Raw genomic sequence first — 15,702 nt, 5'->3', positions numbered from 1 at the left:
AGACACGTGGCAGTATGATATCTTGGCTATTACAGAAACATGGCTTAAAGAGGGGCAGGAATGGCAGCTCAATGTTTCTGGTTACAGGGTTTTCAGACGAGATAGAGAAGGGGATTAAAAAAAAGAGGTGGGGGTGGCAATTTTGGTTAGAAAAAACAATTACAGCAGTGAGGAGGGTTGATTTTATTTTATTTGTTCATGGGAAGTGGGTGTCGCTGGCAAGGCCAGCATTTATTGCCCATCCCTAGTTGCCCCTTGAGAAGGTGGTGGTGAGCCGCCGCCTTGAACCGCTGCAGTCCGTGTGATGAAGGTTCTCCCACGGTGCTGTTAGGGAGGGAGTTCCAGGATTTTGACCCAACGGCAATATATTTCCAAGCTATGTTGGAAGGAGCATCAAATGAGGCTATATGGGTTGAGCTAAGGAACAAAAAAGGGGCAGTCACACTACTGGGCATGTACTATAGATTCCCAAATAGTCAGAGGGCAATAGAAGAGCAAATTTCTGAAGTGCAAAAACAGTAGGGCAGTAATAGGGTAGTTGAAATCCCATGCTATCAATTGGGACACAAATAGTGTGAAGGGTATAGGGGGTGCAAAATTCTTAAATTGCATTCAGGAGAACTTTTTTAGCCAGGATGTAGCAAGCCCAACAAGAGAGGGGGCAGTTCCGGAAAGTTTTAGGAAATAAAGCTGGGCAGGTGGAAGGAGTATCAGTGGGAGAGCATTTTGACGGTAGTGATCAGAATTCAGTTAGTTTTAGCATAGTTATGGAAAAGGACAGAGATAGAACAGGAGTAAAAGTTCTCAATTCGGGAAAGGCCAATTTTACTAAGCTAAGAAGTGATTTAGCAAAAGTGGACCGGAAACAGCTACTTGAAGCTTCGTCCGAGCAGTGAGAGGCATTCAAGGGGAAGATTCAAGGGGTTCAGAGTAAACATGTTCCCACAAAGAGAAAGGGTGGGGCTACCAAATCTGGAGCCCCCTGGATGGCGAGGGGCATACAGGGTAAGATAAGGCAGAAAAGGAAAGCTTATGTCAGACACTGAGAACTCAATACTACAGAAAGCCTAGAGGATTATAACAAGTGCAGGGGTGAAATTAAAAAGGAAACTAGGAAAGCAAAGAGAGGGCATGAAAAAATGCTGGCAAGTAAAATCAAGAAAACCCAAACATATATAAGACCATAAGAGATAGGAGTGGGAGTAGGCCATTCGGCCCCTCGAGCCTGCTTCGCCATTTAATGAGATCATGGCTGATCTGATTTTTACCTCAACTCCATTTTCCCGCCCTTTCCCCATATCCTTTGAATACATTCAAGGCTGAGTTAGACAAATTTTTGATCAGCAAGGGAGTCAATGACTCAGCCTCCACAGCTTTTTGGGGTAAAGAATTCCAAAGATTCACGACCCTCTGGGAGAAGAAATTCCTTCTCGTTTCCGTCTTAAACGGGCGACCCCTTATTCTGAGACTGTGCCCCCTAGTTTTAGATTCCCACATGAGGGGTAACATCCTCTCAGCATCTACCCTATCGAGTCCCCTTAGAATCTTGTATGTCTCAACAAGATCTCCTCTCATTCTTCTAAACTCCAATGAGTATAGACCCAACCTGTTCAACCTTTCCTCATAAGACAACCCTTCCATACCCGGAATCAACCCAGTGAACCTTCTCTGAACTGCCTCCAATGCAAGTATGTCCTTCCTTAAATAAGGGCACCAGAACTGTACGCAGTGCTCCAGGTGTGGTCTCACCAGCACCCTGTACAGTTGTAGCATGACTTCCCTGCTTTTATACTCCATCCCCCTAGAAATAAAGGCCAATATTCCATTTACCTTCCGGATTACCTGCTGCACCTGTGTGTTGACTTTTTGTGTTTCATGTACAAGGACACCCAGATCCCTCTGTACCGCAGCATTTTGTAATATTTCTCCATTCAAATATTTTGCTGCTTTATTTTTGTTCCCAAAGTGGATGACTTCACATATATTCCATCTGCCAAATTTTTGCAGATGTTTTATGAATACATTAAGAGCACGAGGATAACTAAGAAGGGCCTATTAGTGACTAAAAAGGAAACCTACGTGTGGAGGCGGAAGATATGGGTATGCTTCTAAATGAATATTTTGCAAGTCTCGTCACAAAAGAGAGGGACGATGCAGACATTGTAATTGAGGAGTGTGAAATATTGGATGGGATAAATTTAGTGAGAGGAAGTATTAAGGGGTTTAGCATCTTTGAGAGCAAATAAATCACCAGGGCCGGATGAAATGTATCTCGGGCTGTTAAAAGAAGCAAGGGAGGAAATAGCGGAGGCTCTGACCATCATTTTCCGATCCTCCCTGGCTACAGGCGTGGTGCCGGAGGATTGGAGGACTGCTAACGTTGTACCATTGTTTAAAAAGGGAGCGGGGGATAGACCAAATAAATAGTCAGTCCAACCTCGGTGGTGGGCAAATTATTGGAATCAATTCTGAGGGACAGGATGAACCGTCACTTCGGCACAGAGTAACCAAGGACAGTCAGCATGGATTTGTTAAGGGATGGTCGTGTCTGATTTGATTGAATTTTTTGAGGAGGGTAGTGCATTTGATGTAGTCCACATGGATTTTAGCAAGGCTTTTGACAAGGTCCCACATGGCAGACTAGTCAAAGTACAAGCCTATAGGATCCAAAGGAGAGTGGCAATTTGGATCCAAAATTGGCTCAGTGGCAGGAAGCGAAGGGTAATGGTCGACGGGTGTTTTTGTGACTAGAAGGCTGCTTCCAATGGGGTTCCGCAGGGCTCAGTACTTGGTCCCTTGCTTTTTGAGATGATTGAACTTAATCATGCCCCCTACATTTAAGAAGTTTGCAGATGATACAAAAATTGGCCGTGTGGTTGATAGTGAGGAGGAAAGCTGTGGACTGCAGGAAGATATCAACGGACTGGTCAGGTGGGCAGAAAAGTGGCAAATGGAATTCAATCCAGAGAAGTGAGGGGAAATGCATTTGGGGAGGGCGAACAAGGCAAGGGAATACACAATAAATGGGAGGATACTGGGAGGTGTAGAGGAAGTGAGGGACCTTGGAGTGCATGTCCACAGATCCCTGAAGGTAGCAGGACAGGTAGATAAGGTGGTTAAGAAGGCATACGGGATACTTTCCTTTATTAGCTGAGGCATAGAATATAAGAGCAAGGAGGTTATGCTGGAACTGTATGAAACACTGGTTAGGTCACAGCTTGAGTACTGCGTACAGTTCTGGTCATCACATTACAGGAAGGATGTAATTGCACTAGAGGGGGTACAGAGGAGATTTAAGAGGATGTTGTCAGGACTGGAGAATTTTAGCTATGAGGAAAGATTGGATAGGCTGGGGTTGTTCTCTTTGGAACAGAGGAGGCTGAGGGGAGATTTAATTGAGGGGCCTAGATCGAGTGGATAGGAAGGATCTATTTCCCTTAGTAGAAAGATCAATAACCAGGGGGCATAAATTTAAAGTGATTGGTGGAAGGATTAGAGGACCCACGGAGAAATTTTTTCACCCAGAGGGTGGTGGGGGTCTGGAACTCACTGCCAGAAAGAATGGTAGAGGCAGAAACCCTCAACTCATTTTAAAAAGTACCTGGATGTGCACTTGCAGTGCCGTAACCTACAGGGCTATGGACCAAGTGCTGGAAAGTGGGATTAGGCTGGGTGGCTCATTTTCGGCCGGTGCAGACACAATGGGCCAAATGGCCTCCTTCTGTGCTGTAAATTTTCTATGATTCTCATCCCCAGTGTTTGTTCTCTGCCAATGCTGGCAACGTTGCCCTGAGCAGCTGCTAACTGCATTAAAAATTAACCAGGGAGTGTAGGCCTCTGGTTGGTGTAGGCCAGACTAGGTAAGGGTGTCAGCCGTGGCTCAGTGAGTCGCGCTCTCTCCTCTGAGTCAGAAGTTCAGGGCCCATTCCAGAGACTTGAACACATAATCTAGGCTGACACTCCCAGTGCCAGTACTGAGGGAGTGCTGCACTGTTGGAGGTGCCGTCTTTCGGATCAAATGTTAAACTGAGGCACCGTCTGCCTTAATCAAGTGAACATAAAAGATCCCATGGCACTATTTCGAAGAAGAGCAGGAGAATTCTTCCCGGTGACCTGGCCAATAGTTATCCTTTAACTAACATCACACACACAAAAAATTATCTGATCATTTATCTCACTGCTGTTTGTGGGATCTTGCTGTGTGAAAATTGGTTGCTGCATTTCCTACAGTGCAACAGTGACGATACTTCAAAAGTACTTCATTGGCTGTAAAGCGCTTTGGGACGTCCTAAAGGCGCTATATAAATGCAAGTCTTTTTTAACTGGAAATCGTGCTCGGGATCTTACACCTCTCATTTGCATCCTTTCAATCCTGAAGCATCTTGAGTTTTTGCTAACCTTTCCTTTATAACCTGGCCCTCTGACGCTGGGGATCAGCCTTATGGCCCCTCTCTGGGCAGATTCCACATTCGATATCTGCTCTGTGCTGAGTTAGCAATTGTTGGTCAAGGCGGTAGTAAGGGCTGGCCCACTTGGCCTCAGTGCCCTTGGGATATGGAGGGATTAGACTCGGTGAAATTCAGTACGCAGTTGATAGTCGGTGACACCCCTCCCCCCACTGAGCTTGCTGCATGGATGTTGGGTGAGGGCAGGATGCCACCTGTGGTTGAATAGCTCGGTCACCCTCGAATACGTAGACTGGCCAGTTGGGTGAGGTAGCGGAGGACAATCCTGGCACCAGAAAGACTGTACCCCAACAAGAATCGATGCCTTCACAAGGGGAGGATGAAGAGATAAACATGCTCAGCATTGGAGGAAGCAGCATGGGCCTCCAGCTGAGGACATGCTTGGCTGGCTCGATCTCCTGATCGTTATGCAAATGATTGGCTAGGTCTGTGTGTGAATTCTTGAGTTCTGTAGAAAATAAAGATACAAGTGTGAGATAAACGTTACTCGCATGGATCTGTCAACATTTTGGTAACCGTTCTCTTCCTGTCTAGATTGCGTGTGTGTGTCTGAATTGCCTCGTCAGCCATGTGACTGTTACTGTGCAGAACAGAGGGCCTGCTAACCAGAGTTAATCATCTGCACATGAGCTTCTCTTAAAGGGACAGTCCAATCTGGCAGTTCAGAACTAACTAGGTGGAAATTTACACTTTTTTTCTTCTCTCTAGTTCCAGTATATGGCTGAGACTTCACCCCGAGCCATAGGGACAGCTTTAGTCATCGTTACTTAAATGTCAAGATCGGATTAATGCTGCTTACTTCCCTCTTGGATGTTGTGCTATTCCCTTTTTATAATTTTGGAGAAGTAATTTTAGTTAATTACAATCGCAGAGCTCTCTTTGGACCTGCAGATGAGGTTGGGAAAGCAGGCTATCGTTAGAAGGAAGTAAAGAATCTGGATGCATTTGTAAAAGGTTCACAGATGTCTCCAGTGCAGTGTCAGGGTGGGTATGTGAAGGGTTAAGAGGAGAAAAGTCTCTGACTCTGTCTGTCTGTTTTCCTGTTTTGTGTTTGTGGTTAGGGGTTAAAGTTTGTCTCTTCATCATGAGCCCAGGTGACACTTGCACTTTGACCGTTGCTATTTCTATTGCCCACTTCCTGTATCTCGAGTCCCTTAACTCTGGTGAGTTGCTATTCAGAGTTTTATCTCAACCCGTTCCCCAAATCTTGGGCTCGGCAGTAGTTTTTTTTTAAAGTTTTTTTTTCCTCGTTTGCTCTGGAGATGGTAACTCTTTGGGATACAGCTTCACAGCCGCTGTCCTGTGCCTCCAAAAGTGGTCATTCTTTACGTGCGAGCCCGGAGTGTCAGCTATTCGGCTGTGGAGGGCATCACAGGTGAGCCTGATCCTCTCCGGATCACAGGGCCCATGGATCCGGAGGCCAATTGTAATGAAGCTGGGTCGGCTAGGATCAACTAACCAGGGGATGAGAGACTTCAGTTCTGTGGAGAGACTGGAGAAGCTGGGATTGTTCTCCTTAGAGCAGAGATGGTTAGAGGGAGATTTAATAGGTGTTTAAAATTCCGAGGTGTTTTGACGGAGTAAATAAAGGAGAAACTGTTTCCACTAGCAAGACGATTGGAATCCAGAGGACCCAGATTTAAGATAATTGGCAAAAACAACCAGGGGAAGATGAGAATTTTTTTTTAATGCAGGGCTGCGGGGGAAAGAGCAGGGAGTGGGACTAATTTGATAGCTCTTTCAAAGAGCCGACATAGGCACAATGGGCCGAATGGCCTCCTGTGCTGTATGATTCCATGAACTCAGCTCGGAGATCCTTCTGGTCTGTGTATTCCACCAAATGAAATGCACTTTTCTTCCAACCAGCTGATGTCTAGACTGATTCAGCAGTCTTTCCCATAGTGGTGACTTGTTATTCACTGTAACTCATTTACCAGCTATGTGATTCAAGGCTTTTAAGCTTCCTGTTCTGTACATGGCAGTTTGTGCTAATAACAATGACATTCAGGAAACAATCCTCTGGTCCATCCAGCCTGCCCCACACAATTGTGATACCTTGCGTCTCACACTCCCCACCCCACCCCCATTCACATGATCTCCTGGGAGAGGCGAAAAAACGGATTTAAAAACCCCAGCCAATGTGGGGGGGGGGGGGGGTAAATTTGGGAAATTCCTCTCCGACCCCTTTGGCGATCGGTACTATTCCGGGAGATCACCCTGGCCCTGAGTTCTGTACATTACCGTCCTCTCGTACGAGGTGATCTCCGCCCCAGCCAGAAACGGGTCCGGCTCTCGCTCGAAGGATTTCAGTGAATCGGGGTCCGCTGCACGAGCCGGCAGCCTGTTCCAGAGGCCCACGATTCCCCGGGAAAAGAACCGCCTCCTGACATCTAACCCAGATCTGGCCGTGCACAACTTAAAATTGTGACTCCTGGTCCCCTCTCACCTATTTATTTGGAACAAACTGTCAACTGGAACACCATCTATTCCCTTCATTGTATAAACCTCAATCAGATCACCCCTAGGTCTACGCTTCTGTAAAGTGTACGGTCCTGCCTCTTTTAGCCGATCTTGATAACTAAGATGCTTTAGGCTGGGAATTAGTCCAGTGGCCCTGTTCTGCATCCTTTCCAAAGCCTCAATATCACCCACCATGTGAGGAGACCAAAACTGGACACAGTATTCCAAATACAGAGCTGAGGTTCAGCAGAAAACACAGCCCGAATAATCTGTTCCTGAAATGCTGACTGCTTTTGAAGTGATTGTAAGAGATGTTCCGCCTATCGGTGAAGATTCAGGCATTTTAGCCTCCTTCATTGAGGCTGGACATAGGAACAGGAGGAGGCCGTTCAGCCCCTCGATCCTGTTCCATTCAATTCGATCATGGCTGATTATCTTAATTCCATCTACCTGCCTTGGTTCCGTAACCCTTAATATCCTTGTCTTAAACAAAAATCTACCAATCTCAGTTTTGAAATTTTCAATTGACCCCCAGCCTCAACAGCTTTTTGGGGGGAGAGAGTTCCAGATTTCCACTCCCCTTTGTGTGGATCAGTGCTTCCCGATTTTGCTCTAATTTTGAGATTATGTCCCCTCATCACTGGAGGAAATAGTTTCTCTGCATCTACCCTATCGAATCCTTTTTTAATATTTTAAATGATGTGGAGATGCCGGTGATGGACTGGAGTTACCGTTCACCTGACGAAGGAGGAAGCCTCCGAAAGCTTGTGGAATTAAAAATAAATTTGTTGGACTATAACTTGGTGTTGTAAAATTGTTTACAATTAATATTTTAAACACCTCGATCAGATCACCCCGTCAATCTTCTTACTCGAGGGAACTTTATGCAACCTGTCCTCCTAATTTAACTCTCCGGTATCATTCTGGTGAATCTGCGCTGCACTTCCTCCAAGGCCAGTATATCCTTCCTGAGGTGCGGTGCCCAGAACTGAAAGCAGTACTCCAGATGGAGTCTGACCAAGGCTCTGTACAACTGCAGCACACTGTTGCTCCCGCGCTGTAAACGAGGCTGCAACGCATTAGGCAGAGTGTGCGCTGTGTAGGGGTGCTCTTGTAGCTCCGTGCTGGCTGTGTTTGTTCCGTTCCCTCCCTCCCTCCCTGCTGTTATCTCCCCTCTTTCTGTTGTAACAAGTACTCCTGCGTGTCTTGCCTGTCAACCAGAAAAGGCTAAGCGTCGCTGGAAAAAAATGTAAACCTTCCAGGCATAGCCAGAGCAAGTCCGAGCAGCTCGGAACATGGGTTTTTTAAGTCAAGTGATCGCCTCAGTGAGGAAACTGAACACTAACCTGTTCTGTCTGTCCTTTTGTTTGGGTCTTCTGCCAGCAAGCGTCATAATGTCAGTGCTCGGTGGAGGAAAAAGGAACCATATATAGAGGTGGGGGTGCCCGGCTCTTCCAGCAAGCAACCAAAACATTAGCCACCAATGATTTAAACTGACTTTTAAATTTCCTGGCTGCAGCTCAGGTTCTAGGGTCCGTCCCCCTCCCTCCCTCCTGTATGGCCAACAATACAGCTTTAGTAACTTTGCTGTGTACACAACAACCACTTGCATTCCTACAGTGCCTTTAATGTCTTAAAACGTCCCAGGGCGCTTCACAAGAGCGATTATCAGACAAAATTTGACCCACCGAGCCACAAAAGGAGATATTGGGGCAGGAGGTAGGTTTTATGAAGCATCTGAAAGGAGGAGAGAGGGGTTTGGGGAGGGATTTCCAGAGCTTAGGGCCCAGGCAGCTGAAGGCACGGCCGCCAATGGTGGAGCGATGGAAATCAGGGATGGGCAAGAGGCCAGAATTGGAGGAGAACAGAGATCCTGGAGGGTTGTCGGGCTCGGTGTCAATTTTTGTCTGATAACGCTCCTGTGAAATGCCTTGGCACATTTTACTACTTTAAAGATGCTATATAAATGCAAATTGTTACGGCAGCTGCCCCTCAGCGCCATATTTCAACCCACAACATCTATACCCCACCCCTGCTTGTCCTGCCTGTGGTACACTCTCCCAGGTGCCATCGGGTAGTTTCTCCCCGTGATGCGTGTTCACAGGTTAGGCTGTCACCTGGAATGCGTCCTTCCTAAAAAGAAAGACTTGCATTTATAACAACCTCAGAACTTCCCAAAGCGCTTTACAATCAATTAAGGTACTTTTGAAGTGCAGTCACTGTTGTAATGTAGGCAACATGGCAGCCAATTTGCGCACAGCAAGATCCCACAAACAGCAATGTGTGATAATAATCAGATTATCTGTTTTAGTGGTGTTGGTTGAGGGATAAATATTGGCCAGGACACCGGGGAGAATTCCCCTGCTCTTCGAAATAGTGGCCGTGGGATCTTTTACGTCCACCTGAGAGGGCAGACGGGTCCTTGGTTTAACGTCTCATTCGAAAGACGGCACCTCCGACATGTGCAGAACTTACTCAGTACTGCACTGAAGTTTACTAATTTCCTATGCAGAAGTTTGACGGTGCTTGGTGAACTGGGGTTACTGTGGGCACGGATTAGGCTGTGTGTGGGAGTGGACCTCGCTGTGCTGAGTAACTGGCAGGCTTAAACAGGCTACAGATTTGTAGGCCCAGGTCTGTGTTGCCGTCAGTTCCAGGTGGGTTGGGTAATTTCCTGGGAGGAGTGCAGCTAATGTAGGGAGAGTGGGAGGTTTGCTGCTGGCTGCACTCCTCTAATTAAAGCCACTTATGCTGTGCTACCTGCAGCATCGAATTTGTAAGAGGCCCCTTTCTTGTAACTCTGCCTGTGGTTGCCAGGCTGAATACAACTTGAGCAGGGGGTGATGGTGGTTGAATGGGGAAGTGTTGATATTGCCTGTGGGAACATCCTGCACTGGGGATATAATTGTAGTTTCATTACCGGTTAGCAGGTCTGTTTCATCTGTTATTAAAAGGAAAGTCACAAATACTGAATGGTGATTCTCTCTCCCCTTACTCATTCCTTTCAATCTCTTCTGTTCCCTCATTGATTTTTATCCCCTTCTCCCTTATCTCCTTAATACAAGGGTGTCCACAATAGAATCTTACAGCATAGAAGGAGGCCATTCGGCCCATTGTGCCTGTGCTGGCTCTTTGAAAGAGCTGTCCCATTAGTCCCACTCCCCTGCTCTTTCCCCATAGCCCTGCAGATTTATCCTTTTCGAGTATATAATCCAGTTCCTTTTTGAAAGTTATTATTGAATCTGCTTCCTTCGCCCTTTCAGGCATCGCATTCCAGATCAGAACAACTCGCCGTGCTTATTTTTTTTTTTAAAAACTTCTCCTCCCCTCTGGATCTTTTGCCAATTATCTTAAATCTGTGACCTCTGGTTACTGACCCACCTGCCAGTATAATTTCCAACTAGACGGTCCCAAAAAGTTCAGGAAACTGTATTCTATTTGCGCTTCCATATCTTATTTGCTGGTTTGTCCTGTTTTGAATTTCATGGTCCTGGAGGTTTGGACAGAGCTGTTATCAGTGCTGTTGCCTCATTTTCTGGATAAATCATAAATCAGAATACCGAGATCTGATGGCATCAACAACTTGAGAATTTGGGAACTAATGGGTTCAGAGACTTAAACCTTTACATGTGGCCCACAAGGCTCTGTGATAAGAACAACAACTACTTGCATTTATGTAGTGTCTTTAATGTAGTAAAACGTCCCAAGGCGCTTCACAGGAGCGTAATCAAACAAAAATTGACAGAGTCACATAAGGAGATATTAGGACAGGTGACCAAAAGCTTGGTCAAAGAGGTAGGTTTTAAGGTGCCTCAGCTCATCTGCTGAAACCCTCATCCATGCCTTTGTAACCTCCAGGCTCGGCTATTCCAATGCTCTCCAGGCCGGCCTCCCATCTTCCACCCTCCATAAATTTGAGCTCATCCAAAACTCTGCTGCCCGTATCCTAACTCGCACCAAGTCCCGTTCACCCATCACCCCCTGTGCTCGCTGACCTACATTGGCTCCCTAAGTTCTGGAATTCCCTCCCTAAACCTCTCCACGTCTCCTTTTTAAGACGCTCCTAAGACCTATCTCTTTGACCAAACTTTTAGTCACCTGTCCTAATATCTCCTTATGTTTCCTTGGGACATTTTACTACGTTAAAGGCGCTATATAAATGCAGGTTGTTATCGTCTTAAAGGAGAGAGAGAGACGGAGAGGTTCAGGGAGGGAATTCAAGCTTAGGGCCTAGACAGCTGAAGGCACGGCCGCCAACAGTGGGCCGATGAAAATCGGGGCTGCGCGAGAGGCCAGAATTGGAGGAGCGCAGAGATCTCGGAGGGTTGTAGGGCTAGAGGAGGTTCCAGAGAGAAGGAGGGGAGAGGCTCTGGAAGGATTTGAAAATGAGAGAAAATTTTAAATTCGACGTGTTACCAGACTGGTTGAATAGCTTGCTGACACTCGTTTTTGAAGGTGGGGAGGGGGGAGTCCAGGCGCTGAAGGAGTGCGGTGAAACTATTCTTCAATATGAGTTAGCACCATTTCGGAAAGGGCGGGAAACAAATTTGGTCCATTTAGTGAAGTCCGAGCTTGTTAAGAGTTAATCCTAATTCAACTCTGGCAGGCAGTTTTGGCTTTGCTTCTTGCTGATCGTTTCATGGGCTTCTGCGTCCTCGCTGGCAGCCATTGTGCGTGCCCATTCTCACTCCTTGCCAATTTGTCCATTTAAGTCCGATCTCCTGGCCAACTCCCCTGTGCTCAGTTCACGCCCTCCTTTTTGGATTATTAACCTGTTGGCAACTCGCAGTCTTCGCGTTCTCCACAGTGAGCAAGGCTCTATTCAGATCTCCGCTGCACCCAAAGTCTTGACAGACCTGGGATTTACTAACAGACCCACAGAAGCATGTTGAAGATGTCTTGTATTTCCTGGCTGACTTGCTCCACTACAGGAAACTTTCAGCACTCTTTAGATTAATAATTGATTTGCTCCAGAACTCTGGTGACACACAGGGTGATGACTGAGAACATTGAAGCTGAAACTATCGTGACAAGTAGGGCCAGGAACCTGAACACTTATTCACTGAGCCAGAAAAGCATTAAAGGTCAATTTTTTTTTAAAGTAAGTGGGGACTGGATGACACTGTAGTTTCATGCACTGTAGTTTCATGCACTGTCTGTCATCTTTGGAATCTATGTTCCATTCCAGTCCAGACTGATGGAATGAAGGTCTCCTCTGGTTGTAAGGGTCCTACGTGCAATGTGTTTGGGCAGTCTCCTGGTCTGTAGCTGAGTACAAATGGGTCTGTAGTACAAAGCTGCCACTCACTGGCAATCTCAATAAGGCCACAGGGTAAATGAGAAAATGTCAGTGCAGAAGTGCTCTTCTGGACTGAGGCTGAGGCAAATAGTTGGGACAGTATAGAGGGAACTTTACTCTGTATCTAACCCGTGCTGTACCTGCCCTGGGAGTGTTTGATGGGACAGTGTAGAGGGAGCTTTACTCTGTATGTAACCCGTGCTGTACCTGCCCTGGGAGTGTTTGATGGGACAGTGTAGAGGGAGCTTTACTCTGTATCTAACCCGTGCTGTACCTGCCCTGGGAGTGTTTGATGGGACAGTGTAGAGGGAACTTTACTCTGTATCTAACCCGTGCTGTACCTGCCCTGGGAGTGTTTGATGGGACAGTGTAGAGGGAGCTTTACTCTGTATGTAACCCGTGCTGTACCTGCCCTGGGAGTGTTTGATGGGACAGTGTAGAGGGAGCTTTACTCTGTATCTAACCCGTGCTGTACCTGCCCTGGGAGTGTTTGATGGGACAGTGTAGAGGGAGCTTTACTCTGTATGTAACCCGTGCTGTACCTGCCCTGGGAGTGTTTGATGGGACAGTGTAGAGGGAACTTTACTCAGCAGTCAAACCCTTCCAGTGTATCTGACCTGGGAGCGTTTGCTGATAACTCTGGGTGACTGAAATGGAAAGTGTTCCATTCATCCCTAACCTCCATATGTATGTTACAGTGAGCCCCTGTACGTGCTTTGGAGCTTGTCGTCGTCCCTGAGATTCTGACTCTAGTGAGGTGTCTCCCTGGGCCGAGTGAGGCGTCACTGTAGCCGGAAAGGAGGCCCAAACCGCACAGGACAAGTTATTTTTCCCTTTGCCAATTTCAACCCTCCGTCTCCTGAAGGAGTTGCTGAGGTGGTACTTGTATCTCACCCAGTGGGCCATCATCTATCATGAACCTTGATGGTGAGTGCCACCAGACTAGCCCACAGTGGGGCAGCATGGCCAATCTGATCCTTACCTGACATTCGTGTGAATTGAGTGTGTGTGTGTGCATATTGTGGATTGATCAGAGCCCTGCACACACTCTCACGAGAGGCAAAGCCTCAATGCCAGGCATGCTGGAACATGCTGTCTATTCAGGAAGTGCCAAGTGTTTGAGTGATTTGGTGACTGGTCACTTCAAGCTTTAATACTCTGAATGCTGTGCAGCTCAAACAGAATCTGCAAGAGACTTGCAAACTCTGCGAAAATTGCCCATGGGGTGAATGCAAAGACAAGCCTTTGCCCGGCCTGTGCATTGCTGGTGTGCGTGCTCATATGCTATGTGGAGGGGGTGGGGAAACACACACAGATCCAGAGAGGACAAGACCCATTCAGTCAGCATTTTACGCAGCGAGTTGTGATGATCTGGAATGCGCTGCCTGAAAGGGCGGTGGAAGCAGTTTCAATAGTAACTTTCAAAAGGGGATTTGAATAAATACTTGAAGGGGAGAAATTTGCAGGGCTATGGGGGAAAAGCAGGGAGAGTTTTTTTTTATTCGTTCACGGGATGTGGGCATCGCTGGCAAGGCCGGCATTTATTGCCCATCCCTAATTGCCCTCGAGAAGGTGGTGGTGAGCCGCCTTCTTGAACCGCTGCAGTCCGTGTGGTGACTGTTCTCCCACAGTGCTGTTAGGGAGGGAGTTCCAGGATTTTGACCCAGCGACAATGAAGGAACGGCGATATATTTCCAAGTCGGGATGGTGTGTGACTTGGAGGGGAACGTGCAGGTGGTGTTGTTCCCATGCGCCTGCTGCCCTTGTCCTTCTAGATGGTAGAGGTCGCGGGTTTGGGAGGTGCTGTCGAAGAAGCCTTGGCGAGTTGCTGCAGTGCATCCTGTGGATGGTGCACACTGCAGCCACAGTGCGCCGGTGGTGAAGGGAGTGAATGTTTAGGGTGGTGGATGGGGTGCCAATCAAGCGGGCTGCTTTATCTTGGATGGTGTCGAGCTTCTTGAGTGTTGTTGGAGCTGCACTCATCCAGGCAAGTGGAGAGTATTCAATCACACTCCTGACTTGTGCCTTGTAGATGGTGGAAAGGCTTTGGGGAGTCAGGAGGTGAGTCACTCGCCGCAGAATACCCAGCCTCTGACCTGCTCTCGTAGCCACGGTATTTATATGGCTGGTCCAGTTAAGTTTCTGGTCAATGGTGACCCCCAGGATGTTGATGGTGGGGGATTCGGCGATGGTAATGCCGTTGAATGTCAAGGGGAGGTGGTTAGACTCTCTCTTGTTGGAGATGGTCATTGCCTGGCACTTATCTGGCGCGAATGTTACTTGCCACTTATGAGCCCAAGTCTGGATGTTGTCCAGGTCTTGCTGCATGCAGGCTCGGACTGTGTCATTATCTGAGGGGTTGCGAATGGAACTGAACACTGTGCAGTCATCAGCAAACATCCCCATTTCTGACCTTATGATGGAGGGAAGGTCATTGATGAAGCAGCTGAAGATGGTTGGGCCTAGGACACTGCCCTGAGGAGCTCCTGCAGCAATGCCCTGGGGCTGAGATGATTGGCCTCCAACAACCACTACCATCTTCCTTTGTGCTCGGTATGACTCCAGCCACTGGAGAGTTTTCCCCCTGATTCCTATTGACTTCAATTTTACTAGGGCTCCTTGGTGCCACACTCGGTCAAATGCTGCCTTGATGTCAAGGGCAGTCACTCTCACCTCACCTCTGGAATTCAGCTCTTTTGTCCATGTTTGGACCAAGGCTGTAATGAGGTCTGGAGCCGAGTGGTCCTGGCGGAACCCAAACTGAGCATCGGTGAGCAGGTTATTGGTGAGTAAGTGCCGCTTGATAGCACTGTCGACGACACCTTCCATCACTTTGCTGATGATTGAGAGTAGACTGATGGGACGGTAATTAGCCGGATTGGATTTGTCCTGCTTTTTGTGGACAGGACATACCTGGGCAATTTTCCACATTGTCGGGTGGATGCCAGTGTTGTAGCTGTACTGGAACAGCTTGGCTAGAGGCGCAGCTAGTTCTGGAGCACAAGTCTTCAGCACTACAGCTGGGATGTTGTCGGGGCCCATAGCCTTTGCTGTATCCAGTGCACTCAGCCGTTTCTTGATATCACATGGAGTGAATCGAATTGGCCGAAGACTGGCTTCCGTGATGGTGGGGATATCGGGAGGAGGCTGAGATGGATTATCCACTCGGCACTTTTGGCTGAAGATGGTTGCAAACGCTTCAGCCTTGTCTTTTGCACTCACGTGCTGGACTCCGCCATCATTGAGAATGGGGATGTTTGCAGAGCCTCCTCCTCCCGTTAGTTGTTTAATTGTCCACCACCATTCACGACTGGATGTGGCAGGACTGCAGAGCTTTGATCTGATCCGTTGGTTGTGGAATCGCTTAGCTCTGTCTATAGCATGTTGCTTCCGCTGTTTAGCATGCATGTAGTCCTGAGTTGTAGCTTCACCAGGTTGGCACCTCATTTTTAGGTACACCTGGTGCTGCTCCTGGCA

General features: G+C 47.5%; 1 protein-coding gene across 3 annotated transcripts in view; it reads left to right on the top strand.

Annotated features, from left to right (window-relative positions):
* The window catches only part of vaspb (vasodilator stimulated phosphoprotein b), a 70,639-nt gene that overhangs the window by 27,351 nt on the left and 27,586 nt on the right, over nt 1-15,702 (top strand). Inside the window, exon 1 of one of the 3 annotated variants that reach the window (XM_067974861.1) lies at nt 5,706-5,841. The exons of 1 other annotated variant lie outside the window; for it this stretch is intronic. In XM_067974861.1, the coding sequence (XP_067830962.1) occupies nt 5,729-5,841 (113 nt within the window). In that variant the 5' untranslated portion in view covers nt 5,706-5,728. Of the gene's footprint in view, nt 1-5,705; nt 5,842-15,702 lie in introns of those variants that run through there. One more of the 3 variants, XM_067974860.1, reaches the window with a different exon arrangement.

The sequence above is a fragment of the Heptranchias perlo genome, chromosome 41, assembly GCF_035084215.1.
Source record: "Heptranchias perlo isolate sHepPer1 chromosome 41, sHepPer1.hap1, whole genome shotgun sequence".
Classification (NCBI taxonomy): domain Eukaryota; kingdom Metazoa; phylum Chordata; class Chondrichthyes; order Hexanchiformes; family Hexanchidae; genus Heptranchias; species Heptranchias perlo.
The sequence above is the reverse complement of the archived record's forward strand: the minus strand, read 5'-3'. Positions and strand labels throughout refer to the sequence as shown.